Below are 26,931 nucleotides of genomic sequence, written 5' to 3'. Positions count from 1 at the left end.
TCAAGGTGCATACATGTATGTTGTTATCAAGTTATGCAAAACATGTTTATATATATAGATATAAACATTGTTTATATCTATATATATATATAAATATCGTTTATATATATATATATATATAAACATTGTTTACATCTATATATATATATAAATATCGTTTATATATATATATATATATATATATATATATATATATATATATATATATATATATATATATATAAACATTGTTGCATATGACCTGCGATAGTCTGGCAATCTGTCCATTCGCCCAATGTCAGCTGGGATCGGCTCCATCAAACACTCAGTTAGAAATATATTTGTCTTTATTGGCACAGGAAGTCAACAACAGGAGAAAGTACTCACACACTGTGGATAGCTGTACATACAGAGGTCCCTCGTTTCTGATCACTAGCGTCACCTGATGGACAACATCTTTCTCACTCACTGAGTGGTATCTGACATACACAGAGATTTGGTTTGTTCAGGTTTTGAGATATCTGTCTTTGAGATTTCTGCTTCCAAACCTGAAAGATGTACCAGCAGCGAGTGATTTCTGGCACAATATCCTGGTTACACGGCGTACTCTACAAATATCTCACAGGACCGCATTTCTTTTTTATTTGAAGAAATAGACACTTTTGCTGAGAGATACATCTGTGGATCACACAGAGTGACCGGAACATGGATTCTAGAAATACCATTACTATACTATACCAATACTATTCCATCTTCCAGCGCTTCGAGCATCAATGAAATTACATTCACCTTCATTCTATTAAAGTGGCAGAAGAAGTTTCAGAAGCGAATATATCAAAACCTGAGAACATCAAACTGAAAGGACCTGCCTGGTTAAATACCACTATCTCTTTATAAAGGGATTTTTTAATCATTTTACTTTGTGGACTCCAATCACAGTTCTATCTCCGATAGGCGCCTGAATGCAGCATCAGATTTGAGGTTCAAAGTTCATTTTTGACCTTGGAAAGCAGTTCAGAAAACAATCCCACCATAAGGTTGACTTAGAGCTGTTCTGGAGCTTTCCATCATGTCACATGATCTTCATCAGCAGATGGCGTTTGCTCAGTTGTCACTGAATAGATGTTTGCATTTTGTAATGACCAATGATCAATTCAATTCGATTTGCCTCATCTGTGCAACATACAGATCATGTGTCATGATCAGAAGCTCCAGAGCAGCTACTAGATGGACATCGGGTCATCGGGTTCCTTAACAGCATGTTTACTTGTTGCGTCCACTGAGGTGCATATTTAAAGGACTCGTTTGACACTTATTTGCTTTTGGTGTCGAGAGTTGGAAGCTCTGTACCACACATGGAGAAGCAGCGTTCAGTTGTTCTGCTCCACATATCTGGAACAAAGTCCCAGAAAGCTGCAGGTCTGCTGAGACCCTCAGCTCATTTAAATCAAGATTGAAGACTTTTCTGTTTGCTGCTGTCTTTAATTGAACCACATTCAATTCATATATTAATCAATTTCCTGCATTTCTGCATTTTATTTCTTGCACTGTTTTTTAATGTTTTAATGAATGTTTTTAATGTTTTAATGAATGTTCTTAATTGTTTTTAAATCTCCTTTTCTTTTGCCTTATGTTTTGATGCTTTTAATGGTTTTATGTGAAGCACTTTGAATTACCTTGTTGTTGAAATGTGCTATACAAATAAACTTGCCTTGCCTATACCACTCTGATATGTCAATTAAATGTGAAGCTAGAGCCAGGAGACTGTTAGCTTCGCATAAAGAAGAACAACAGCTACAATAGTTAATATGCATATTTCCCATTATCCCTTTTAGGCAGTAGAGTGTGAGAGTAGACCTGGTGAGCTGGACTCCTGAGGTCTAATCAGGATCAGAGCATCATCACTGACCCACATGGACAGTCCCGCCCTGCATCTACAGCTACGTATGACAGAGACCAAGGCAACCCAGGTGGAGCAGCATCAGTGCAGTTATTGTTGGCTTTAATAATCCCTGACTCACATCCCTGTCATTTTCCCTTTGTGGTATTCAATAATGTCGACACAGTCAGTATAATCAGCTGTAACATGATGGATATGATAACTTCCCTTCTTCTCAAAAACAAAATCCCTAGAAGACAGAGGACACAATATTTGATTCTTTAAAACATTTCCACATAATCTTAAAACAATGACGAAAAGCGAACATTTACTTCATCCTGTATTTCCTTCAACAAGCTGAACATCGTTTCGATAGAAGCCACGGTGACATCTGTCTTACTTGTGTGATGTCGGGGTCGACTGATAAAAGGAAGTCTTGTGTCAGAGATCATAATCACAGCACTGCACACTAATAAACCGTCTGTAGGACAATAACCTGTATGATTCTGAACTGAGACATTCTGGTCAGTTTTACTTTAGCAGTTATTATTTAGGAAGATGTCAGTCTGTACAGAATGTAATTATTAGCATCATCGTCTTCAGCAGCCCGATATAGAAATGAACTGTCAGAGGACCGTCCAGCCGGTGAGATCTCATCTGTAACTTTGTGTAATTTGCAGAAAGATGCTGCATGTAAAGATTGGCCATCGGCATGTTCAATGTAAAAGCTGTTGTCTTGTATTGGAGGAGCTCAGCTGTATGGAGCGTGCCACTGGACAGATGATACCAAAGATACTCCAGATGTAGTTATTACATTTGCATTTATTGAATGTTCTCTCTAATTAATGGATTCATAATCGAGTTTAAAAAATAATTCTTGCTGAAATGTCTGCCGACACATTTCATCAACTATTCATATGTTTCCTGCTTCAACATGTATTCTAAACTTGAATCAACGAGTTGATGTAGTTGTTAGTGCTAGAACTGAATCTACAGTTCAGCAGTGTGCCTGCTTCAACATTGTGAGTTGTGATCTATTTATTTATTTATTTTACTTTGAATTCATGAATTTCATGAATTAATATATAATAGCATGATTACAATCATCACTTTCAAGGTCTACAATTATTCCAGTGGCACTCTCTAGCCTCCATACTGGGACCTCCAGTTAGCGCACTGTTAACACCAGCAAATGATGTAACTCAAGGCATAGAAGAAGAGAAAGAATGGCACGTTAGGTTTCAGTGGAAGGGCCCTTTAGCCTCACACACATCAGACTTTCATAGGATTGACCTCTGACTGGACGGAAGGCTGCCGGCTTCCCTCACAGAGACTGGTAGCCATTGGCCCTCTTCCTGCGGCCCAGCAGGTAGGCCACCACCACGATGACAATGAGCACCAGCAACGTCACTCCAACCGCAATGGCAACGCGGTAGTCAGGCTGGTCAGCAGCACAGACATCAGCTGGAACACACACACACACACACACACACACACACACACATCAGACATACTTCTGACAACAATAAAACCCATATTTACGAAGCCCTATACAACAGTAACTTGCTTGCATCTAATATCATTAACATGCAAATAAAAAATTCTAAATACTTGTATCTTCAGTTATTAAGGTATGATTTGTTAAATGTGTTTACTAAGAAGTGCAAATGTAATGAAATCAATGAAGTCATCAATCATTAGCTCCTTTTGAAAGGTGCTGTTTTACCAAGCAGAGCTTTCTTATGACTGACAATAACACATATTTAATATGATTGCAGTGTCCCATTGTGTGTGACTGGAGCGTAACATGTTTTAATGCAATTTTCATTTCGGTGTTGAAAAATGGATAATTACTACAAAAACCATTCTTCATTGTTAAGTTCAGGTTGCACATTGTCTAACAATTTGAATGTGTATTTCACATACAATGCCTTTATCCGTTAGTAGTGTTGTGCTTCAACATGATCTTCTCATGAGGTTACATTTCAATGTTTTACAGTCATTTTTAAATAAAAACCTGCACAGAACAGCTACTTTATGAAAGGAGCCGTTCCGTGTATCAACAGTTTAAATACGTTTTGCTTCTACTTCTACACATATTGGAGTATTCTTATATCATATTATGCTGCCCTATTGCAGAGCATCGTCTATGGAGCAGCTTAATGTTTTGATGAGAAGCTGTAATTGAGCCAAAATACTCCCACGCTCATTTGTCTTCATCACCACACTTACGAGTGCCAAACCCGCTGGTCTTGGTCAGATTGAAGGCCTGCATCTTGTCTTGATTGACATCAAGGTACAGTCCATTCCCCATGTGGACTGATTCACTCTTGCAGGAGTAGGAGTGTCCGACCTTTGCTTTGAAGAGATGCATTGACTTGTTGCTGGCAGTGTACCAGGTTTTGCCTGCAACAACAAAACATAGCAATGTCCGGGTGCTTCCAGAGCCCAATGACGATCCCATAACTACAAACGCAGATATGGAACCAAACCTGCTCCACTGCATTGCACTGACAGTAGGCTGGTTGTTACCAGCATCACATGCTCACCAGTAATTACACAGATTATCTTATGAACAGACACACAAACAAGGACGTTGTTCTTGTCTTTGTTAATATTTGACAGTGTGGCACAACTCCCACCTGCAATTGCAGTGACCCAATTAGTCTAAAGTTGAATGAATATAATGGCAGCACATCATATCTGGAGACTGGAGTATTTCCAAACTTACCTCCTGGGGTTAAGGGGTAGGAGAGGTTGAAGGACAGGGCATGAACAGAGACGGTGTTATCGGCGCTCTGAGGAAAGAACATAGGACACGTTGTATCCAATGGAAGAGCTCCTTCAAGGTGCTACATGGAGCACAAATCCTCACTGGAATTAAATGTGAGATATTGGTTTTGATTTTCATGAATTGAGAATATTGACAGGCTATTATTGGACTCTACAGTTCAAACAGAGAGAGCTTTACTACGTAGTGCTAGCTCTCTGCAGGTGGGACAACGTTGCCAGCTAGCCCACCAACATCTGGATAGCTAGGTCAGTAGCTACAAAGCCAAGGAACAGGAAATAGAAGGACTTTCCTGAGAGATCGCATTCACAAGAATGGGTTGGACTTACACAGTGACCAGTTCATCCTTCAGTCCGAGTGGACGTCAGCGCGACAAGAGACACTCAGTGAAAGCACAAGCTGAGTCCTGGGACAGAGGTATGTAGACCTCGTACAAAATCACATTGAGATTTGATATGACAAAATATAACGACCCATAACATCACTCAACAGTATGCTGCTCAGTTCACTTACATATCTGGATAAGGAAGGGACATTTGTTGATAAACAATCAATTTGTTTTATCTTTTTGAATTCAATAATTCTAAATCGGTTTTAGTGTCCTTTAATAAGCACCATTACCCATAAGGTCAAGCCAAACCAGACTAAGTACGAGCTATTACACACGCATAGTTACACCTCTACTCCTCTGAATGCTAACGAATAAATTACTTTTAAAGTTCTTTATAACTTGTATTACTTGCCATTGTTAACAGCTCAACATAAATAGTTTGAATAAAGGTTTTGAAAGGGTTCAAACTCAGGGGCACATGAGAGCTGATTGATCGATGAGTCAGCAGGCTTCACTGGCTTTTCTCTGCTTCACATCGTGGTGAACTGTATCGCTCTGGGTCTTGGATTGTTGGTCAGAACTAGATGTTAGAAGTTGCCTCCTAGAACTCTGAGCAACTGTGATGGGTGCTTTTTAAAATGTTCTTTATTCAGGAAATCACTAAATGAATCACACAGCGCTGTGGAGTGAGGCACTCCCTGTCACATGCTCCCAGAACAGGCTTGTCAGCTCAACTTCCCTTTTTATCAAATCTTCTCTGATTCCAGTTCCGATGAAGTTACTTGTCAAACTATTTGTTATTCATCAATATACTGAATTGGTTAATTGTGTTAATGTCACAGTATTTAATTGCTAAATGAGTGTGAGCAGGTCAACGATAAGGTACTGACCTGGTGGCCTCCCCTAGCTGCAGCTCTCAACACAATACTTCAACACTGGTGACAGAACTAGGACATTAGAAGTACCTTGTTGAACATGAAGGCGATGGTGCCCTCTTTGAAGACAAGGGTAAGGTTGGCCTTGCTTCCGTCACAACCTCCTTTTGCTGCCGTCATATTTGGCTGAACAATGAAGTTTCCTTTGTCCTGAAAGATAAAGAGACAGATCAGACGATTGGATGGCCACTTTGTATCAGAATGTTCCACATCGTACTACCAACAATATTACTTTGTCATGTAGAATTAGCAAATGTCATTTGACACAAATCGACCCGTCGATCAAAGGCGCCACAATGAGGAAATTAAAACTTGCCACGCAAACATGTTTTCAATCCCTGAAAACAGGAGAATGACAATTGCATTGCTGAAAGCTGAGTCAGAGGCTCGTGCAGAAACTTCTATGTTGACACATTTTGAATTAATAAAGAACCAGCTCAACATTTAGGGAGCTCTTTTAACCAACTTTGCTGCGGCTATAGTGAGGAAATGTACCTTTGGTGTTACCAGTCGGATCTGTAGCGCCATCTGAGCCACCAGGCAAATCACTTTTTTGTCTGTCGTCACGTTGTAGTTTCCTACATTCATCTGGGTGGGGGGAGTGGGTTTGGGAGGGGTAGGCTTAGGGGTAGGCTTAGGGGTAGGCTTGGTGGTAGTCGTTGGGGGAGGCTTGGTGGTAGGCTTGGCGGTAGTCGTTGTGGTAGGCTTGGCGGTAGTCGTTGTGGTAGGCTTGGCGGTAGTCGTTGTGGTAGGCTTGGCGGTAGTCGTTGTGGTAGGCTTGGCGGTAGTCGTTGTGGTAGGCTTGGCGGTAGTCGTTGTGGTAGGCTTGGCGGTAGTCGTTGTGGTAGGCTTGGCGGTAGTCGTTGTGGTAGGCTTGGCGGTGGTCGTTGTGTTAGGCTTGGCGGTAGTCGTTGTGGTAGGCTTGGCGGTGGTCGTTGTGTTAGGCTTGGCGGTAGTCGTTGTGTTAGGCTTGGAGGTGGAGTTGGTGGGAGGCATGGGGCTAAACTCCTCCGCAGGGCTCACACTTGCAGGACTGGGATTCTTTTCATCTTCAGCCAATGACAGTGCTTGAGTCAGAAAGACAGAGAGGGAGAAACAAATGAATTCAAAGGTTCATACTGTCAAGAAGAGTTGACCTCTCAAAGCTGCCTCGGTAACAAGTCGACACATTCAAGGGAGAGAAGTCAGGCTATAAGAGCGCAAAGCATATATTCAACGTTGACGTGTAATCAAACGGATAAAATGTATGAATAAATATAACGAAATGTTCTAATCAATTGTGTAACAAATGTTTAACTGCATAGACATGATTTAAACAAATGTAATGAATGTTTCTGTGTGTTCTGTGTGAGATTGGAGCTGAAATGAAATGTATTGGGCAAGAATGACATTGCTGTAATCAAGACCAGATGTTGGGTGTAGTCAAAAGAAAGTTCTGGAAACTGATGCAATAGTTGAGTCATACCGGCAATGTTCGGCTTAACGCCCTTTCCAGAGGGAGGGGGGATGAGTAATGGACCAAACAGGTGGGGGCTGATCACAGCCCATATGAGGAATATAAGGACATGCTTGCAAAGAGCAAAGCTGGGATTTCATCGCGGATGCCGTACCAAGCGCATCGGAAGAAGATACTAAAGCCTGCAGCTGATGTATTGAGGACTTCGTCTCTGTTCACGGAAAAGAGACCTCTGTTCGTGGACATTGAGATTGAAAGACGAAGGTTCTAACTCTCCCCACCGCTCGCCTCTTAACATCTGGACAACTGAGAAAGCCGCAGCTGCCTGAGAAAGACTTTGTACTGAGTTTTGAGAACAGCTGAACGGGCTCCGTTGCGGAGCGGGAGGATCGAGGGTCAGGCCTGGCCCTTCGATCCTAACAACTCCAAAAGAACTCTTTTCATCGCACCATTGGACATCCAGCTCCAACCGAGCCGTCTCGGCTACTAAAACTAATGAGTATAATCGAAGAAGATAATTAAATTGACTAATCATGTGTAGTGACATTTTATGTGAGCTGTAGCTGTAACCCTTGCAAAACTAACTAATATAACCTGCAATAAATATCTAATCTGCATTTAAAGTGAAATTCTCAAGTGCATTAATTTGCTGAGGTAGTAAAGAGTTCCTCGTGACAGTAAAAAGTTAAAGCTATTGTATGTCTAACAACTGAGTTCTGAAAGGTTATCCTAGAGACCGAATCCACTTAACAATCCCTTACGGTTTTAGCAAGAATTAATCCTAGCCGTTAAAACCTAACCTGGCATTTACCAAGAGCGCGGATCCATAAGAGGGAAGCTGCCATAACCGACGCGACTGGTGTGAGCGCCCGGGGCCAGGACTGGTCTCTCGGCCGAGTGCGCTCTGACCGGAGGAAGCAGGGTAGACGTCGGGAGTAACGGCAGTTAGCGGAGCCAGGCGAGTTCCCTCGCCAGAACACCAGCTCGAGAATCTTTTAATAGAGAGCTGAGTCAGTAATTAGCCCCGTATCGGGCCAGAAGTACCCAGGATCTAACACGTGGCGCCCAACGTGGGGCTCGACGGAAAAGGAGTACGTTGAGTCCAAAAGAAGAACCCCGGCAGCTAAGAGAGGCTGTCGTTCGTGTACGAAAAGACCTGAGGTGAGGCGTTGGGGTAGAAAGTAAAGCTGCCCAAGCCTCGAAGAAGTCCGATTGCGAAGACATCCACGAATCGAAGCTGTGTGTGGTATTTACAGGCCAACACAGGAGAATCCGCAGGCGACGGGGAGCATCGACCAGACTCTCCCGACCTGTAGAGGGACCAGAGCCTGATCCCATCCCTTCCTCAACGCGCGACGAGAGGCTTTGGGAGGAAGGCGACTCGAGACAACAAAGACAAAGACAAAGTCCAAGATGGAAGAATCGCCCGGAGGATCCGATAGCGGCGGAGGCAACCCAGCGGGACGAGCCAACGGCCCTGATGGAGGAAGCGCCACCGGACAGCAGAGAGGACCCGACGGCGACGGAGGCAGCCCGCAGACGGAGACGACTCAGCAGGACGTGCCAGTGACATCGCCCCTGGACCAGGCAGTAGACGACAGCAGGGACCGGGACGCGGACGACGCTGGACCACACGGAGCGACATCGGGAGTACAGACACCGACACCGGCTCCAAGAGGCAGAAGCAACGTCCAACATCAGATCATCCTGAATGGCAGAGGATGGGACACCTGGGACAAATCAATTCAACAACACCTAATCGTGCTGCATGAAGAAGCAGATAGAGCGAAGGTGGGAGAAGAAGTAAAAAAGAATTGCGAGAGGGAGGGGGGTTATCTTGCTCCCCTCACCCATAAGTCCGGAATGGTGGCGGCAGTGGTAGGGTGTGAAGGACCCCCCTCAGGCAAGAAGAAAGTGGGAGAATGGCTACAATGGTGGCTAGTAGTAATGAGGGTTATTAAAGGAAAAATAGTCACCATTATTAGCCCGTCAAAAGAATATGACTCAGTCGTGAAGATGCTCGCCGCAGAAATCGGAGCGGGGGCAGTGACTATAAAACAGAAAGTGATAGCCACCGCCCGCTATAAAGAAAATAAAAAAGAGCAAGACGCAATAGCGGCATACATAGCCACCAACCTAGAATATACTGAGGGGAACGGCGACGATCAGGTCAGCACCCACAGCACCGAGGTCTCCGTGCACTCCCAGTCAGAGGAGTCCACGGGGTCCGAAGGAGAGAAAGACCAGGACAGCAGCAAAGACGGGGAGATCTCAGAGGAGGACGAAGTGAGGGACGACTCAACGCTGGACAGGAGCGCCGAGTACCAACTGCTCCCGCCCTCCATGGGATCCGGGACTCCCGCTGCCACTGCAGTACGCACGATCCTGCCGGACTACAACGGCCCAGAGCCGAGGCGGCCCCAGAAAGCTAAGGGTAAGACCAGACACGTTCACTCCCCGAACCCAGAAGAGCATCTTCAAAAGTTGAAAAAGATGCCCGAGGGGACCAAAAAATATGCGAACCAGACAGGGTTAACCGCATATAACCACTTCGGAGAGCCTTGGGACATAGACAGCCATGGACTGGTTGTCTTAACCAACTCACATCTAAAGCCTCATATCTCCCGGTTCAGAAAGAATCTGGTAAGAGAGGCAGGCAGCCTCTACAAAGAAGAACTTGAGGTGCGCCTCCCGGGATGCAGACAAAGACAGGAGGAGGTGGTGGTTACGAGCGGCGGAGAATCAAGACATTATGCGGTGCTACACGTACCGATCGAAGGATATGAGGATGGCGAAGATCAAGACGCCTATCGGGACAGCATAGAGGAGGCATTAGAAAAAGGTGTCACCCGAGCAAGTGAATTGTCCTTCAAAAGAGTCGTTATATGTAACGACGGCGCCAGGTCCGGCAACCTACCATGGGAGGTAGCAGAAGAAGCGGCAATGAGGATTCTGCACCTCCTGATGAACGCTCCTCACGGGTGGAACAAAATCCGCGAGTTGGTGATAGTCACCTCGGTGGCCCAATACCAAGAGAGAAAAGAGAGAATACTGAGACCCCTCCTCAAAACGGAGGGGCCAAACAACTGGAGGGCAGGACCGCCGGAATACAAGGACGAGAACGCCCCAGTTGCGAAAGCAGTTCTGCCACGGCTCCCGCAATCAGTAAGATTGAAGAGAGAAACCAGGACCGAGCAGAGGAGCTACGAGGAATCAACACCCGGTCCCTCAGGACGGGAGGAGCGACGTCCACAGGTCAGCTCAATCCAGGAAAAACCACAAAAGGAAAGAAGAACTCCAATCCCCTCTCCCCGGACAGTAGCGGTGCAGACAGAAGAGGAAACCCCCGTGCCAACCAAACCTCCACGGGGGATCATCAGCCCAGCAGAGTCAGTCGGCCTGCAGACAATGCGCTACTCCGGAGGAGGAGAAGCGCCCATGATAAGGTTCGAAAGTCCAGGCGGGACCAGGGAAAGTCCCAGGACTCCACAGAGAACACCAGAACCAGTTCAGCCGGCCTCGCCGTCAGCAGAACCAGAAAGAGAGGCGCAGGAAGAAGCCGCAGATGTAAGTTCAGATGACGAAGAAACAGCGCCAAGCCTGACCTCCATCGAATACGATGCTCCAGGAGGAATGACCGACCTGAGAATAGGAAGCAGGAAAGGCAAGAAGAACGCGCTGCCCCTAGTTTCAGTGTGCACGGCTTCGCTGAAATTCCCCCGAGACGATCGTTACGGGCCCATGACCACCAAAGACGGAAGAAAAGCCTATGCTCCAGAGGTCGGTCAAACAAATTATGATGTTCCAGAAATATGGCTGCACGACCTCGAAGGAATGAAAGGAACAATGGTCTACGCGACAAAAAGAGAATGGGCGAATTTTCTAATGACCCCGACCTACGGCTCCCTCGCAACAGCCACGGAGCTGACGGGTAACTTTCGCACAGGCTTTGTGACAATCGTGTACGACGTCATGTTGCGACGCCTGAAGAAAGCAGCCTACAAGCTGGCAGCGGAGGAAGACAAAGCGCGGGGGCAAGACATCTCGGGCAGCGAGGACGAACAGCCACCTCCAGGGCAGAGCCTCGCACGAAGCAGCTGCCCCACCACCGCTGAGGAAAATGACTGCATAACAAAGATGCGGGCTTCCACCCAGAGCTTTGGTGAGTTCAAAAAGATCAAGGCGATGGTGACAAACCGAGACCCAAAAGAATCGGTGCAAGAATATCTGACGCAGAAATGGCTTATGGTAAAAGCTAGCTCCACAAACGATGAGGCGAAAAGATTGTGGCTGGCTCATGTGACGGACCAACCGATGGGTCCCGAAGAAACCGCGGAACAGCACTACCGAAGATTAGTGTTGGAGGACTGCGAAGATGAGGAGTCACACATCGACAAGGCAAGAAAAAGCTTAGACAAAGGGCAAACTCTCACCCAGGCATGGTACGCCTTGCGACAGGCGATTCCGCCGGACAGAAGTGTGCAAGTCCTTAGGAAGCTGACAAAGGGCCTAATGAATGACATCGATTTTGTGACCCTAAACATCAGCAAAAGTACCACCGAACAAATCCAAGAAACAGTAAGAAAGTGGGATTTGAAGAAAAAACACTTGGAAGACAAAAGAGAAAAAGGAAACCAGCCGAAGCCGCCGGCTCCCAGGCCCTCGTATGACAACGCAAGGCCCACCGAGGGACCCGGTCCTTCACAGACACAGAGGAGGCAGTCGGGAGGATTCCAGAGGAGTCCACAAAACTACGAGCGTGAGCCGGGATTCCGGAGGGGTTCTCAAGGCTACCAAGGCTACCCGCGAGAGCAAGGACCTCAGCGGGGTCCACAAGGAAGCCAGAGGGAGCAGCAAGCTCCAAGGCAAGAAGGCTTCCAGAAGCAGGGCGTTTACCACAGGGCCCAGCCGGATCAACAACAGGAGGGGCCACGGCCCCCGCCAGCCAACAAGAGCGGTTTTCTCTCTTCCGAGGATTACAACAAGCTGACGACAGAACAGAAACAGGCCCTTCGTGCCTCCCGCCTAGAAGCTGGGAGCGAAGGGCAGAGAAAGTAATGGCTAAGCGGGCGCGGGTCACAGTGGATCATGCCTACTGGGTGGGGGACGACATATACACCGACGTGGATGGAATCCCCTATCAGGTAGATACTGGTGCAGAAGTGTCGATGACCCGCAAATGCCTTGAAACAAAAGGACACCTGACTGTTCAACTAGCCGACGGAACCATCAAAAAGATTCCGTTTGGCGTCTGGAAAGGAGTTGTATGGGCTCTAGGACCCTACAATTTAATGACAATAACAGACTTAAAAGAGCTGCATAGCAGCCCAGGCAATCGAACCCCAATACAACAGCGACTCAGAGTCCTCGGGGCAAAACTAATCCAGATGGGATCATTATCACCGGAGTGGTACAAACCAGTGAACATTCCAGAAGTGACCAAGCAACAAATCGAAGACAGCGACCTTTCTCCGGAGGGAAAAGAAACGCTAGAAGACATACTTTCCAAAGCCGGAGTGGCTAGGTTCAAAAATGACTGTGGAGACATGGGTGCGAAGTACACCCACACCATAGAAGGGGGTGTACACCCGCCCGTCCGCCAATACCCCCTGAATCCAGGGGCCGTTGCAGAAATGGACCTGATAGTCACGGAGCTCAGCGAACTAGGAGTGGTGCGAGAGGAGCCAAATCCCATCACAAACAGCCCAATACAGGCAGTCAAGAAGCCTGAGTCATCGGGAGGAGGATGGAGACCTGTTATCAACTTTAAGGCCCTCAACCGCAGGACTGTCGCCAACCGCGCCAGCCTGATCAACCCACAAGGGACGCTGAAGACACTAAGACTGAAAAGGTACAAATCCTGCATAGATCTGGCAAACGGATTTTTCTCGTTGAGGCTAGCCAAAGCCTCCCAAGGCAAGACAGCGTTCACCCACAAAGGTAAAGCGTACGTCTGGGAACGGCTACCGCAAGGCTACAAAAACTCTCCGAATGTTTTCCAGTCGGCCGTAATGGATATACTCGACGGCCTAGAGACAACAATCTACATCGATGATGTATTCATTGCAGATGACACCGAAGAAGAACATCTGCAAAAATTGAGAAAAGTCGTAGAACGACTAACAGCAGCAGGCTTGAAATTGAATCTGAAAAAATGCCAATTTGGACGATTCCAAGTGAACTACCTGGGGTTCCAGGTCTCTAACGACCTGGGACTCTCAGACGGATTCCGGGAAAAAGTGGAGCAGATCGACCCGCCAACCTCGCTGAACGAACTACAGCAGGTGCTGGGGCTCTGCAACTACGTTAGGGACCATGTCCCTAGCTACCAGAAGTATGCAAGACCACTGTATGTAAAACTACGAAAAGAAAAGCCAGAAGACGCCCACAAGAAGTGGGAATGGACCGCAACGGATCAAAACAATTTGGAAAACCTCCAGACAGCCATTAAAGACGCTTTGCGGCTGGAGCCACGAAGCCTTACAACCAAGCTGGTGGCAGAGGTCAGTTGCAACGACGACGACGCGGTGGTAAAAGTGTGCAATGAGGGCGGGGGAATAGTCACTTTGTGGAGCTACACCCTGTCCTCCGTGGAAAAGAAATATCCAGCAGAAGAGAAGGAGTTGGCAGTTCTGGCAAGGTATTGGAGCACCCTGAAAGACCTTGCTCAAGGGCAGGGCATCAGGGTCCTCACGCAAAGCCAGGTCCATCGATTCCTAAGAAAAGCCACGGTAGAGAGCACGAAGGCGACGAACGCAAGGTGGGGACGTTGGGAAGACATCCTGCTGGACCCAGACCTCGAAATCGGCCCTGCACAACCCGTGAGTAAGAAAAAGGCGACTCAGGCCAAGAAGCCAGCCGAACCGATAGAGTGGACTCTATACACCGACGGCTCGCGAAAAGGACAAGACGACAAAGCCTACTGGGGCTTCATTCTCAAGCACACTGAGAAGGAGCGCTTCAGACAACGAGGCCAAATCCCCGGCAGTGCCCAGACCGGGGAGGTAACAGCGATACTGGAAGGTTTGCTCGAGTTGGAGCGAAGAAAGGTGAAAAGAGCTAGAGTCATAACTGATAGTTATTACTGTGCTCAGGCCCTTAACGAAGACCTGTCCATATGGGAAGAAAATGGTTTTGAGAGTGCTAAAAACAAGAAAGTAGCTCACGAAAACCTATGGAGAAAAATAGCCGAATTGCGGCTAACACTGGAGCTCGAAGTGGTGCACCAGAGGGCCCACACGCGAGCAGGAACTCATTGGCAAGGAAACGAAGAAGTGGATCGTTTCGTCCAGATGAGACAAATTGTCTTTGTTGGGATCGAGAAGTGGGAAGATTTGCCCAAAGGACGGGTAGTCCCAGAAGAGAACGTGAAGGAGGTGGTGCAAGCAGTGCATGGAGCACTTGGACATGCAGGCACCGTTCCAACACGAAGGGAACTGGAAAAGCAGCGACTCTGGATTCCTGAAAAAGAGGTCCGCAGAATCCTTCAAGACTGTGAGTTGTGTGGTCGATACAACGCAGGAAGGAGAGGACAAAGAGTGGGAGGACTCACCATTAAAAGTACCGTACCCTGGGGTTCTATCTGCATGGATGTGGCAGGACCCTTAGGGGTACCGGGTAAATGTGGAGAAAAGTACCTGTTGGTGCTTGTGGACTCCATGTCAGGGTATGTAACCACAAAAGCAGTAAGAAAAGCTAATGGCAACAGTGTTGTTAGCATGCTGGACCAAGTCTGTGGCTACTTGGGGTTGCCTAAAGAGCTCAGGACCGACAACGGAACGCATTTTCGCAACGCAAAAGTGGACCAGTGGTGCCAACAGCATGGGGTAATGAGGATCTACTCTCCCCCATACACCCCCCAGGCTAACGGGGTGGTGGAAAGGACCATTGGCTTGGTGAAAAGTTGGATTGGGAAAAATGCCAACTCGAGAGAATGGAGCACTAAGACCCTGGAAATCGCAAAAACCCTGAACGACCGCTACCGAAGTGACAGGCCCTCCCCAGCGGAGGAGCTGATGCGCCGCCCCTTCACATCGCAGGAAGTAGGGCGGGGCTCCGAAGATAAAGAGCCCAAGCTTGAGCAAAAGAGGCCACTTCGAGTAGGACAGCGCGTCTGGATCAAGGCTCAGGTCGGTGCTTCTAACTCTGCAGTCAAAGCCAAGTACGATAAATCAGACGTAGTTGTCAAGATTTTGGACAGTAATACTGTTCAACTCAAGAAGAAAGGAATCCAAGGAGTAGGGCAGCTGAAGCCAGTTCCGTACTAGGAGAAAACCAGGAACTCAAAAATGGCCACCCACATACAAGCTTTACCACCCTTTGTCAGAGTGGCCAATGTCAAAGGGGTGGTTAACATGAGAAGGAGTACTACGGGGCTCTGGGCAGGAAGAGCCATGAAGAAGTTGGAGTATGCAAAGAAAGGCTTTCTCTCAGAAGAGAATGAAGTCTTAACATGGAAAGAAATCAAGAATGATTGTGTGGTCTGCCTGCTACCGACCACCCTTAACCTTACATGGCAGGGACCCGGAAACAAGAAACCACACCGTGTCTCTGGACGACGAAAGGAATTTGACCGTATGACCCACAAACCAGTGAAGGTTTTGGATGCATATGTGTGCGGTTTTTGTCGTATAGCGCTTTTACCAAGGATGCACTTCGTCATCCAGTGGGATCTGCGGGGGACAAAGCTGAACCTTAAGGACTGTGTCTGCCAATGGGATGGACACAGGCTGCTCCTCTGTGCGTCTTGCTCCGTACTCCAGCTGAATGGACTGCTGGTGCAAGCTGGAGCAGCCGACGGATGGCAGGTGAGAAAGTTTCTTCAGCCGATACAAACCCTGGCACCCGCCTCGTGGGAAGGTGAGGGTGCTGCCGCTCCTGTTGATCTATCACAAGCAGCGACTGGGGGACCTTCGGCACCATCTATGGGCCTACTCGACGGCGACCCACAAGAAGCAAGTGGAAACCGTGGTGAAGTCCCCATGAGATCCTGGTGGGAGTCAGTGCAAAGGAACTGGCCATACAGCCCAGGCCAGGCCGAAGTTATCAACCCGCCCCTGTCTTCCGTACAGATCCCAGCGGCCTTCAGGGTCTTTCGCAGCCCTGATGACCCAGGGTACACAGCCACTGCAGCAAACCTACCCGATTGCCGCTTGGAGATGGCAACACGAGAGGGGTGGCTGGGGCCCTGGGAATTAACAACCTGGCGCGAGTTAATTGAGGAGGTGTTTTGTGATCCTGATGTGCCAATACGTGAGCTTGCCCCGGTACCAACAGAAGCTGGTGCTCGCGGCACGAATCTCCAGTATTCCACCACAGATCTGGACGCCTTCCACCACACCGGTGCCAGGACCAAGGAAAAGAGTAAGATTTTCACGGTCACCCCAGAGGGATGGCGCAGAAACGGTGCTATGCAAATACCGGGCTCCTGGGCGTCCAGAGCGCCAACGCCTACATGGGAGACCCGCACAATGCGCGTCATGGTGACGCTGAAAACCGTGATGGTTCCATTCGACGGTGTGTACTCCGTCGGGGTGGAGCTGACCAGAGCGGATGAGGCGGAGCCTCCCCCAAACCCACGCGCAGACGCAAAAGGTTTGACCGCTTGGGCACGGAAGTCATTTCGCAAACTGCAGCGGGGTGGAAAGCCTCGCAGTAGCAGCACTTAGAAAAGTATTGCTGCTGGAAAAAACGGAACTAGATTGTCAACATGTCGCTGCCAAACCCACCAAACAAAGATTGCAGGGACCTATCAATAGTCTCTCAGTCCCTCCTCGCACAAAGAAGGCCATATCTGCAATTGCCGAACGAAAATGTCTTTTTGGACAGACCCCAACGCGATTTTGCCTACCGAAAAGGCCTCTGTGGATCCGGCGCCTATTTCTGCAGCAATGGCGAATATAGGCGCTCGATTGACCTGTCAATACCCGGGAAGGCGGAATTGCTGACTGCTTTTCGCACAGGATGGCAACTCCAATATGACAGAGTCAATCGGACCCATCCGTGGCTGCTGCAGCCAGTCCTCCCTTGTCCTGACCAATCCCCCTGGATCCTGAATACCGTTTTCATCTCAGTTATGGGTCTGCGGTTGAAGTTGCGCTGGGGTCCTAACTATGCTGATTATTTGCAAAACGACTATGTTGATCTTTCGCTGGGTGAAAATGTGATCTGGACCACCAGCCCGGTCATGCGGCGTCTCATAGCGCTCCACGTGAAAAACAGCGCGCGCTGTGTAATTGAGAACCAAGACATAGAGCTGCGTATGGTTCATTACCGCCTGCCAGGCCTTGGCCCACCGAACCCGGACCCATGCCTGACCATGAGGGAATTGCCTCCTTCCAGATTACGGACTACGGGGTTTGGCCGGCTTAACCTTCACGAACCCTTGGCAGCATGGGCTAAAGTAACGGAGCTCCAGACGGACGACGGTCAGCCGTTATACGCATCTCTTGCCAAAGTCCGGATCCTTATCGACCCAGTGGACAGACAGATCTACGCATGGCTGCGGCAAAATAATGCTGTGAACGAGGGTTGCTTTGCACCCCCCCCCTGCTCCCCCTCCTTAATCGTCACCTACTACCAGTGGGTGTGGCGGGGGCTGGACTTAGCCATTGGCAGATACCCATCGGTGCTATATCACCAGCTACTGAAGGGCAGGATTAGTCAGTGCGATCCTGACTCTCCCCCGCGCCTCAGCTCCGGATGCCTAGCTCCTCTTCCAGAGGTGCTACCGACCAGAGCACTGCAGAATCCGAAACCATGGATCTCCCACTACTTCATGGGAGAGTTCATGAATTTAGGCGATCCTCAACCTTTACCCCCGTCTCCTTAAAACGCCCCGGCAAGCGACTGGACCAATCAAGTGAACGACCTCGGAATGGAAAACGACTATGGCTTTGCTTACTGGCTAAAGTAGTAGCAGTATTAACAGGACTATGCCTTGTCCTGGCTATACTGTACTCCTATGGTCGTATCCCATGGGCCCTCACTCATGTGAGGGTGTCCTACACTACCACAAAGAAGTTCGACCAGACATGCTGGACGGTCGACTCTGGAACGATCGTTCTCTCTCAACTCGCTGGACAGAAGCGCGCCTCGCCCTGGTTGGACCTTGAGGTTGGATCTAATGCAACCCGTCAAGTCCAAGAAGGGGGTGGGACGGCTCCGAACCTGACAGCTACTATCATCGCGTGGATGACTATCTGGGAACAGAAAATCAACGACACGGGTGAAGAAACAGACTGGGCAGGCGAATTCCAGAAAGAAATAGAGAACTCGACATGGAGGATAGATGAAGTATCTACGCTAGGAGCGGAGATGAAGATTACGGTAATGATGAAGAAAGCACAAGAAGAAAAACGGGCACAGTGTAATTGGATCTACCCCGAAAACGGTGTCCCAGGCTGGTACTGTTCATGGGCATGTGTCTCATGGTCAGAGCAAGGGAACGAGGGATACTGGAAACCCGAGGTAACCTATGCAGCGAGCCACCGCAATGATACGTGTTTGATGATTTTACCGGCAGACGGAATGTTCTGGGGACACTACAATCTCACCTGTGAGGCCACACAACCGCGACGTAAACCACAGCGGGTGAAAGTTAAAGTGAGGCCAGAGAGGCCACTAGGTAACACCACACTAGGAAACTCCACCGACTGCCAGCGGAGCAACCTCACCAGCCGAGCCGTGAATGTCACGCAGCAGAGGGAAGAAGAAGTAGTGGAAGTACTACCTACGGCTTCAGAGACGGTTCCAGAGGAAAAAGAAGAACAGCCGCCGCCGCTATTCAAGTCAAGTGACAGTCTTCGGAGAAACAGAAGCAGGAAATGGACGCAGCATTGTATAAAAAGCAAGCTCCCTCTCCTAGATAAGTGCTTCTGGAATGTGTTCTTTTATTGCGAAGGTCAGAATTACTTCGTAATAACTCCGGTAAACAAACCACAGTATCAGGCTCATAAGTTCATCTATCTACCCGAACCTAATGCCCGGCACGAGGCCTGGCTCAACAACACCCTGCCGTGGATATGGATAACCGAGCTAAAGCATTTCAAAGGAGCCTTCACGGAGGGATACTCCCGAGCCAGCTTCGGCCTTTTGGGACCAAGGACGACCGACATGTATGTACAAAAGCTGCCGAAACCCGAGGAGTTAATGACAGCCCCAAGAGGGGATTTCCAAAAGATTGACACTTGTGTGACCAACAAAATGTTCATCGCTCTGAACGGAACAGAGTATCTAGCCGACGGCGCCTCCCCGAGATGCACACTCTGGCAAGAGTGGTATCGGGCTTGGGGAACGTGGCTATATGACTGCACAGGCCTGAAGACGAACAAGACGATCAAAGGAACCCTGCAGGCATGGAAAGAGGCCCACACTCGGGACGACAGCTCAACCTGGTGGGGCCTACAGAAGGATGAAGTGTTAGAATGGGTGGTGCCATGTCTAACTCAAACCGACAACTACTGGGTGAAGTATCAGTACCTGGCCACAGTGTACTCGAAAGAAAGAGACATCTGGCCTGGGGTTTGGAGCCGACCAGAACCATATGTGGGCCCACGGCCCTGGAAGATGGAATGCAATCGAGGAAACACGACCTGCAACATCAGCCTGGCCGGGGGACATTGTGAGACTGTGCCAGGATGGGAAGACCATTGCCAGACCCACTATGGAGCAGAATATGAAACCCACGTGCAAGAAGTAACCTGGGTGAAGGCTAAAGACGGGAAATGGAGACGGTCAGGGCCTCTGACTAGCAGCTGTACCAACTTAATCCTGGGCCATCGCATGAAAGACCGAGTGAACGTGAACGGCCAAATCATTCCCCCAGTAACCGACCCTACAGTCTTTCTAGCTGAGGGCCACGCCTTCAGGAAAAGCCTCTGCGAGGGTAAAGAAGACAAAGGATTCGAATGGGTAGGAGCTAACCGCCTCTACGGGAACGGAACATGCTACGAGCCAGAAGAACACTGGCTGAGTTGCGGGAGCGGCCGACGAGAGCACGAATGCAGTTGGATCGAACTAACGGGCGCCTCCATAGTCGGGACCGCAACCATCGTAGTGGAAGAAGTGGCAGGGAAGATTGGAGAAGGATTCACGGTCATAAAGGGATGGATGGGGAGTTTGTTCTCCTGGCTTTGGCCTTATTTGTTGATGATAGTTGGTATTGTGATCTTGGGCCTGATAATCTGTGCCGCCATTAAGGGCGGGGTAGCAGCCACTGTTGCCTCGTGCTTTAAGGGGAAGTTGAAGGAAAAAGGAGAAGTAAAGAAGGGACTCCTCCCACGAAGGAGGGAGGAGTCCACCCACCTATAAAGGGTGAACAACTGGAGCGCCATAGCCATTGCAGACCCGGAACCTGAACCAAGAGCCTCATACTAAAAAAAAAGAACGAATAAACCTAAGAAAGCCAAGATGACCAACATGACCAACACCACAACCATTGCACCTCCAGGCATGAACACCACTTCTCACCCAGGCATGACCACCTTCGGAGAGGAGGTCTGCTGTGTCCGCTGTGGGATTCCTCCGGAGCTAATGTTGCACCTGTGGGAGGTAAACCAAGCCCTATGGTGCACCCAATGCTACCTGGGGCAATTCCCGGTAGGAGCAGCCAGCGGCCTCTTCTGCAAAGGAAGTACCCCTTATATGCCTGCGATGAATGTAGTCGACTGTATGGAATTAGAGGCTAAAGCAAAACCAGTGTGGACTTCCGCTGGGAGAACCCCACCAGAGGTCCTGCTCTATGCTGATGGTGTATACTGCCCAGTATACACAAAAATATGGGCGTATCCGGATGGCATCCGGGTGTCCAGCACCCACCTCACCGATGGCCGCTTCGTCGTCATTGGACCACGCCTGCCCGCCCTGCAGTATCCACTACCAACTCCAGAAGAAGACGACGACACGGCAAGCATCCCGGGTGTGGAACACCGAGACGTGGGTAGCCAGACGATGCTCGCAGGAGTAGTACCAAATCTAATGGGGATGTGGGGATACGACGAGGACTGCGGCGAGCTGGTGGAGGTAATCCCTGAAGGATTGATAGTTCCAGGCGAGGATGAGGACAAAGCATCAACCAGCCCCGTCCCTACTCCGGCCTCCCTCTCCCCTGACAGCATTCTGAACCAGAATGTGTTGGCCCTGGTGCTGAGCCTGGACGAGCAGATGAAGGATGCCATAGATGACGAGGAAGATGACAGCGCCCTCCTGGATTTCCAGCCACCAGGCATGGAAGGCCTGGTGGTGCTCGACAGCTGGCAACACGAATCCGAGCCGGAAGACGACGTTCTCATCATCACCGCCGAGGACGACGATGAGTTCCTAGAGGATTACCTGGGGCACGGTGCGGCAGCTTGAGACCTCAAGAAGGGGGTGTCAAGAAGAGTTGACCTCTCAAAGCTGCCTCGGTAACAAGTCGACACATTCAAGGGAGAGAAGTCAGGCTATAAGAGCGCAAAGCATATATTCAACGTTGACGTGTAATCAAACGGATAAAATGTATGAATAAATATAACGAAATGTTCTAATCAATTGTGTAACAAATGTTTAACTGCATAGACATGATTTAAACAAATGTAATGAATGTTTCTGTGTGTTCTGTGTGAGATTGGAGCTGAAATGAAATGTATTGGGCAAGAATGACATTGCTGTAATCAAGACCAGATGTTGGGTGTAGTCAAAAGAAAGTTCTGGAAACTGATGCAATAGTTGAGTCATACCGGCAATGTTCGGCTTAACGCCCTTTCCAGAGGGAGGGGGGATGAGTAATGGACCAAACAGGTGGGGGCTGATCACAGCCCATATGAGGAATATAAGGACATGCTTGCAAAGAGCAAAGCTGGGATTTCATCGCGGATGCCGTACCAGGTGCATCGGAAGAAGATACAGACGCCTGCAACTGATGTATTGAGGGCTTCGTCTCTGTTCACGGAAAAGAGACCTCTGTTCGTGGACATTGAGATTAAAAGACGAAGTTTCAAACTCTCCCCACCGCTCACCTCTAAACATCTGGACAACTGAGAAAGCCGCAGCTGCCTGAGAAAGACTTTGTACTGGGTTTTGAGAACAGCTGAACGGGCTCCGTTGCGGAGCGGGAGGATCGAGGGTCAGGCCTGGCCCTTCGATCCTAACAACTCCAAAAGAACTCTTTTCATCGCACCATTGGACATCCAGCTCCAACCGAGCCGTCTCGGCGACTAAAACTAATGAGTATAATCGAAGAAGATAATTAAATTGACTAATCATGTGTAGTGACATTTTATGTGAGCTGTAGCTGTAACCCTTGCAAAACTAACTAAATATAACCTGCAATAAATATCTAATCTGAATTTAAAGTGAAATTCTCAAGTGCATTAATTTGCTGAGGTAGTAAAGAGTTCCTCGTGACAGTAAAAAGTTAAAGCTATTGTATGTCTAACAACTGAGTTCTGAAAGGTTATCCTAGAGACCGAATCCACTTAACAACCCCTTACGGTTTTAGCAAGAATTAATCCTAGCCGTTAAAACCTAACCTGGCATTTACCAAGAGCACGGATCCATAAGAGGGAAGCTGCCATAACCGACGCGACTGGTGTGAGCGCCCGGGGCCAGGACTGGTCTCTCGGCCGAGCGCGCTCTGACCGGAGGAAGCAGGGTAGACGTCGGGAGTAACGGCAGTTAGCGGAGCCAGGCGAGTTCCCTCGCCAGAACACCAGTTCGAGAATCTTTTAATAGAGAGCTGAGTCAGTAATTAGCCCCGTATCGGGCCAGAAGTACCCAGGATCTAACAATACATATACCAAGAACAAGCTGAAAACACAACTTCTAACATCTCGTCGACTTTAAAAAGGTTATGGCTAACCAGTTAACCTAGCAGGTTTAGAGCAACATTATCATTGGATTAGTGCCACCTGATAAGTGTGCACTTAGCAATGTTCTCCTTTTAGCTTTGGTTTGGTCTCCATCAACGTCTGAGAAACATACTTGTCTCTTTAGCTGCTCGGTGTTCTTCACCAGCTAGTCGCTACCTTTGTCTTTCTGCTAGTTAGTAGGTTAATTAAACCCACTGAAAACCGCTATCTGCTCCTGTAAATGTAACTGATGATATGCTGCTATTCAGGCTGGAAAACCAAAACAATGAGCTATAACAGGCTAAAAACAAACAGAGGGGAACTTCAATTAGATGATAATTATCTGGAGATTTGTTGATACAAGTGAACCCTTTCACATTACACACAGTTATTTAACCCATTGTTAATATAAAAAATACAGAATTGTGCAGCTTTAATGTTTGTTGACTAAAACTGCTGATCTTTGAACTGTGAGCAGCTAATTCCTTTTAAACAAACAGTCAAATCAGCAGACATCTGCCACACGTTTGACAAGGTCAACTGGTCTTGCCACATTTAAAGACACAAGTCTGCACGCACTCCGCATTTATGACACTTGGTGATGCACAGCTTATCTGCAAGTTCAGGCAGTGTTTACTGAAGAGTCCCATTTCAGGGTTCAGATACACACATGATGGCTTTTAAAAGTGTAATATTACTGGTCAGATAGATTCTTAGCTGCCATGAACAGTAAATACAAACTATGACCGCCAGTCAGGGATCAGCATTAAGGAAACACACATATGCATAGTATAAATATCTCTAAAAACATAATTCTAGATATGATTTATGTATTTCTAAGTAATTGTTTTGACTTGATTGCACTTAGGAATCCTATTTAATGGTACAACCCCAATAGATAAATGTAACGCTAATAATGAGTTTGGGCTTCAACACAAGTTGCAGATTCATCTTGTCCTGTAAAAAAACACAGCGCGCTTCTGCCAGCAGACATGTGACTCAGAGCTGAAACACGTCGAAAGACTGCGGAACCTTCTGTTCCCTCAAAGATCCAGGAAGTCATAAACGCACCGCACGTCCATTTCTACAGACAACACATCTGATAACCTGATGAAGAATACTCCGGCATAAAGGGTGCATACAATTATTTTGAACGACAATGTTTTGACATCAGTCAATACGCGCAGCAACTCAATTTCATTCCACAACATTTCAGAAAAACGGGTTTTGGACAGCACAACACTCTCAATAAAGGTCTATCATACATCTCGCGCATGTGTTTGCACTTAGTGTGAGAGAGTTGCAGGAGTCCTACCTGAAACAGCCCCGCAGACTATGAGCGCGAACACAACAGCCGTCTTCATCATGGTGACAGGTGCTGACTTGCGGACGGTACCTCGTTCACTTCTGCACTTTTTGTGACCTGAGCTCAATGTGCGACAACAGCGCTGCGTCTCCGCGGAATAAATAAACAGCCGCGTGAAGCTGACAGTAACACGACGTCACCGGAACAGGCTGATGTCAAAAGTAAAAGTATCCTGAAGCGTCAGAGAAGATCACTGTATGAGGTACAGTCGGTGATCGAGGGGGAAGCCGCCAAATGGTCTGAAAAAGACAGTATTCTTGAAACGTTTTGAACACTTGTATTTCAATATATGTATGCCAGCGATCTTCAAATTGAATCCATCAATAATATCTGTAAATAAGATATTTTAAAAAATCGATGTGATATTTATGAATTTGATGTATGTTGGTGGTGTGAAACACTTTATAGTAATATATGAAGTGGTTTTCTGAGTGGATTAAGGAGGTTTAAAATCGAAGGTTTAATCAGTGGCGGCTGGTGGAAAATGTTCTAGGTAGGGCCATCCTATCAATTTCAGCAAACATCCCAGTATGATTTAATGCAAAAAAAATGTAAGTATCAAACACGCATTATTACTTGGCAGTTAAATATTTAACATGTATTCCAACACGAAAACAATCAGTAAATAACACTTATATAATATAATATAACATGTTTATTTATTGAGATGCCCCTATGGACCTTGTTATAGGAGGTAAAGATCAGGAGAAGTAAACATGAAGTGTAATTATGAATACTGATGTTAAATTAAGCTATGATGAGTTTTCACTGTTAATTTAACATCTCTATTACATGTTGATGCCTCCATGACCAAGTTAAGCAGATGAGACTGAGGACAGCTAGAAGAAAAGATGTTCACTTTGTCTAATATGTAGCTTGAGAGTTCTCATGTGTGCCCTGGTGTTCTCATGTTTCCTTACCTCCTCATCCCTCACTCCTGTAACTGTCCATGCTGGATCCGTCCCCGTTGTTTTAAAAAGCTAAATAAATGATTAGCATGACGTCATCCAGCTAGCCAAACCTGTCTGGTGTACAGCTAGTACAGAAGCTTTGCATGTACTGCTTCCCTTTCCCGCGAGTCTGCTGTCTGATTGTGAGGTCAGGCTGATCTGATGTCAGCTCTTTGGCTGCAGAATCTCCGCCAAAGTTCTCCTCTCAAACGGGTCTTGGAGGAGGAGTGCTCGCGCTGGCGCGGCCGCCTGTAGATACTTCTGACGAGAACGCGCAGCGAGGGGGGCCAGATCGTTCTGGCCCCAAGCTGAATCTATTTGAGGGCGCTGATTGGCTAAATTGTATGTCACTCATTTATATCTTGAATCAGCAATTGGCTAAACTGCTTCATAGACCCGTCTCTTTTGGGCCAAAACGATTAGGCTCCCCAAGCTGCGCGTTCTCAGAGTGTCGTGCACACAGACAGAGAGCACGAGCAGAGAGCACACAGGCAGAGAGGACGAGCAGGAAAAGCATATATTTTGCGCAGATATTATATTTTACACACATTACTGGGTACATTCCATAGTTCAAAAACATAAATATTGACAATTTGTATAATTTATGATCATTATAATGTTTTTATTTTTTTTATTTTTTTATTTTTTGTGTGGCTCATGGTGTGGCCATGCCCCATGGCCCTCTATTGACCAGCCGCCACTGGGTTTAATGTTTTAATTAAAGTGCTAATTCAGGGACCCACAACAAATGTGACAATAATGAACATATTGACAAATGTATGAATTACAATATGTTTTTCAGAACATGTTAATATTTAGCACAATGCCTTTTTTAATTCAGACCCGGCTTTTTGTTTTCAAGATATCTCGTAGGTGGAGAGGGAACTTCAACCAGTCAGTGGTGTTACACGAGTACGAGAATAGCCAAGGCGATAATAAACAGAGGTGGTTTATCACAATAACCAAATCACTACCACAATCTGGGCTGAAGAGTTATGAGCTTTTAGACATGTATTTTTAAGAGGCATTGCGGCGCGCGATAGTATTTTTATTTTGAAAGCACTAACCGGATGCGCTAGTATTGACTAAAGTGGTAATGGTTCTTTTAAACTTGCGAACTGATAACACTTGGCCACTCAGGAAACGAAAGTTACGCGCCAGCAGGGAGGGAAGTCGCTGCCCAAAAGAGAAGCGAAAGGTCACGTGCTATTTTCCACCAGAACGAAACGAAACCTAAACTGAGTCAAACTGGAAAAACCGCACGAGCTCATCCGACCTGCTCCGTGACTTCGTTCTTGTGATTTCTTTACAGTGTTATTTAGGTCGACATGCATCACTGATCACTGCAAGAACAACACGTGCAGCAGCAGCAGCTCGAGGCCGTAGAGTCGAAGTAGTGCGATAGTGCTGTACCAGC

General features: G+C 47.5%; 1 protein-coding gene across 1 annotated transcript; it reads right to left on the bottom strand.

Annotated features, from left to right (window-relative positions):
- Nucleotides 1-308: 308 nt before the first annotated feature.
- Nucleotides 309-24,651, bottom strand: LOC306796943 (macrosialin-like). The gene is made up of 6 exons (XM_079296037.1): nucleotides 24,514-24,651; nucleotides 6,411-6,982; nucleotides 5,946-6,065; nucleotides 4,590-4,656; nucleotides 4,091-4,264; nucleotides 309-3,322 (listed from the first exon to the last, which is right to left on the bottom strand). Exons 1-6 carry the CDS (start codon nucleotides 24,563-24,565, stop codon nucleotides 3,183-3,185), a joined length of 1,125 nt encoding a protein of 374 aa, XP_079152163.1. The 5' UTR covers nucleotides 24,566-24,651; the 3' UTR covers nucleotides 309-3,182.
- Between the last annotated feature and the right edge of the window lie 2,280 nt (nucleotides 24,652-26,931).

The sequence above is a fragment of the Melanostigma gelatinosum genome, assembly GCF_949748355.1.
Source record: "Melanostigma gelatinosum genome assembly, chromosome: 23".
Lineage (NCBI taxonomy): Eukaryota > Metazoa > Chordata > Actinopteri > Perciformes > Zoarcidae > Melanostigma > Melanostigma gelatinosum.
This window is presented reverse-complemented; position numbering and strand designations above follow the sequence as displayed.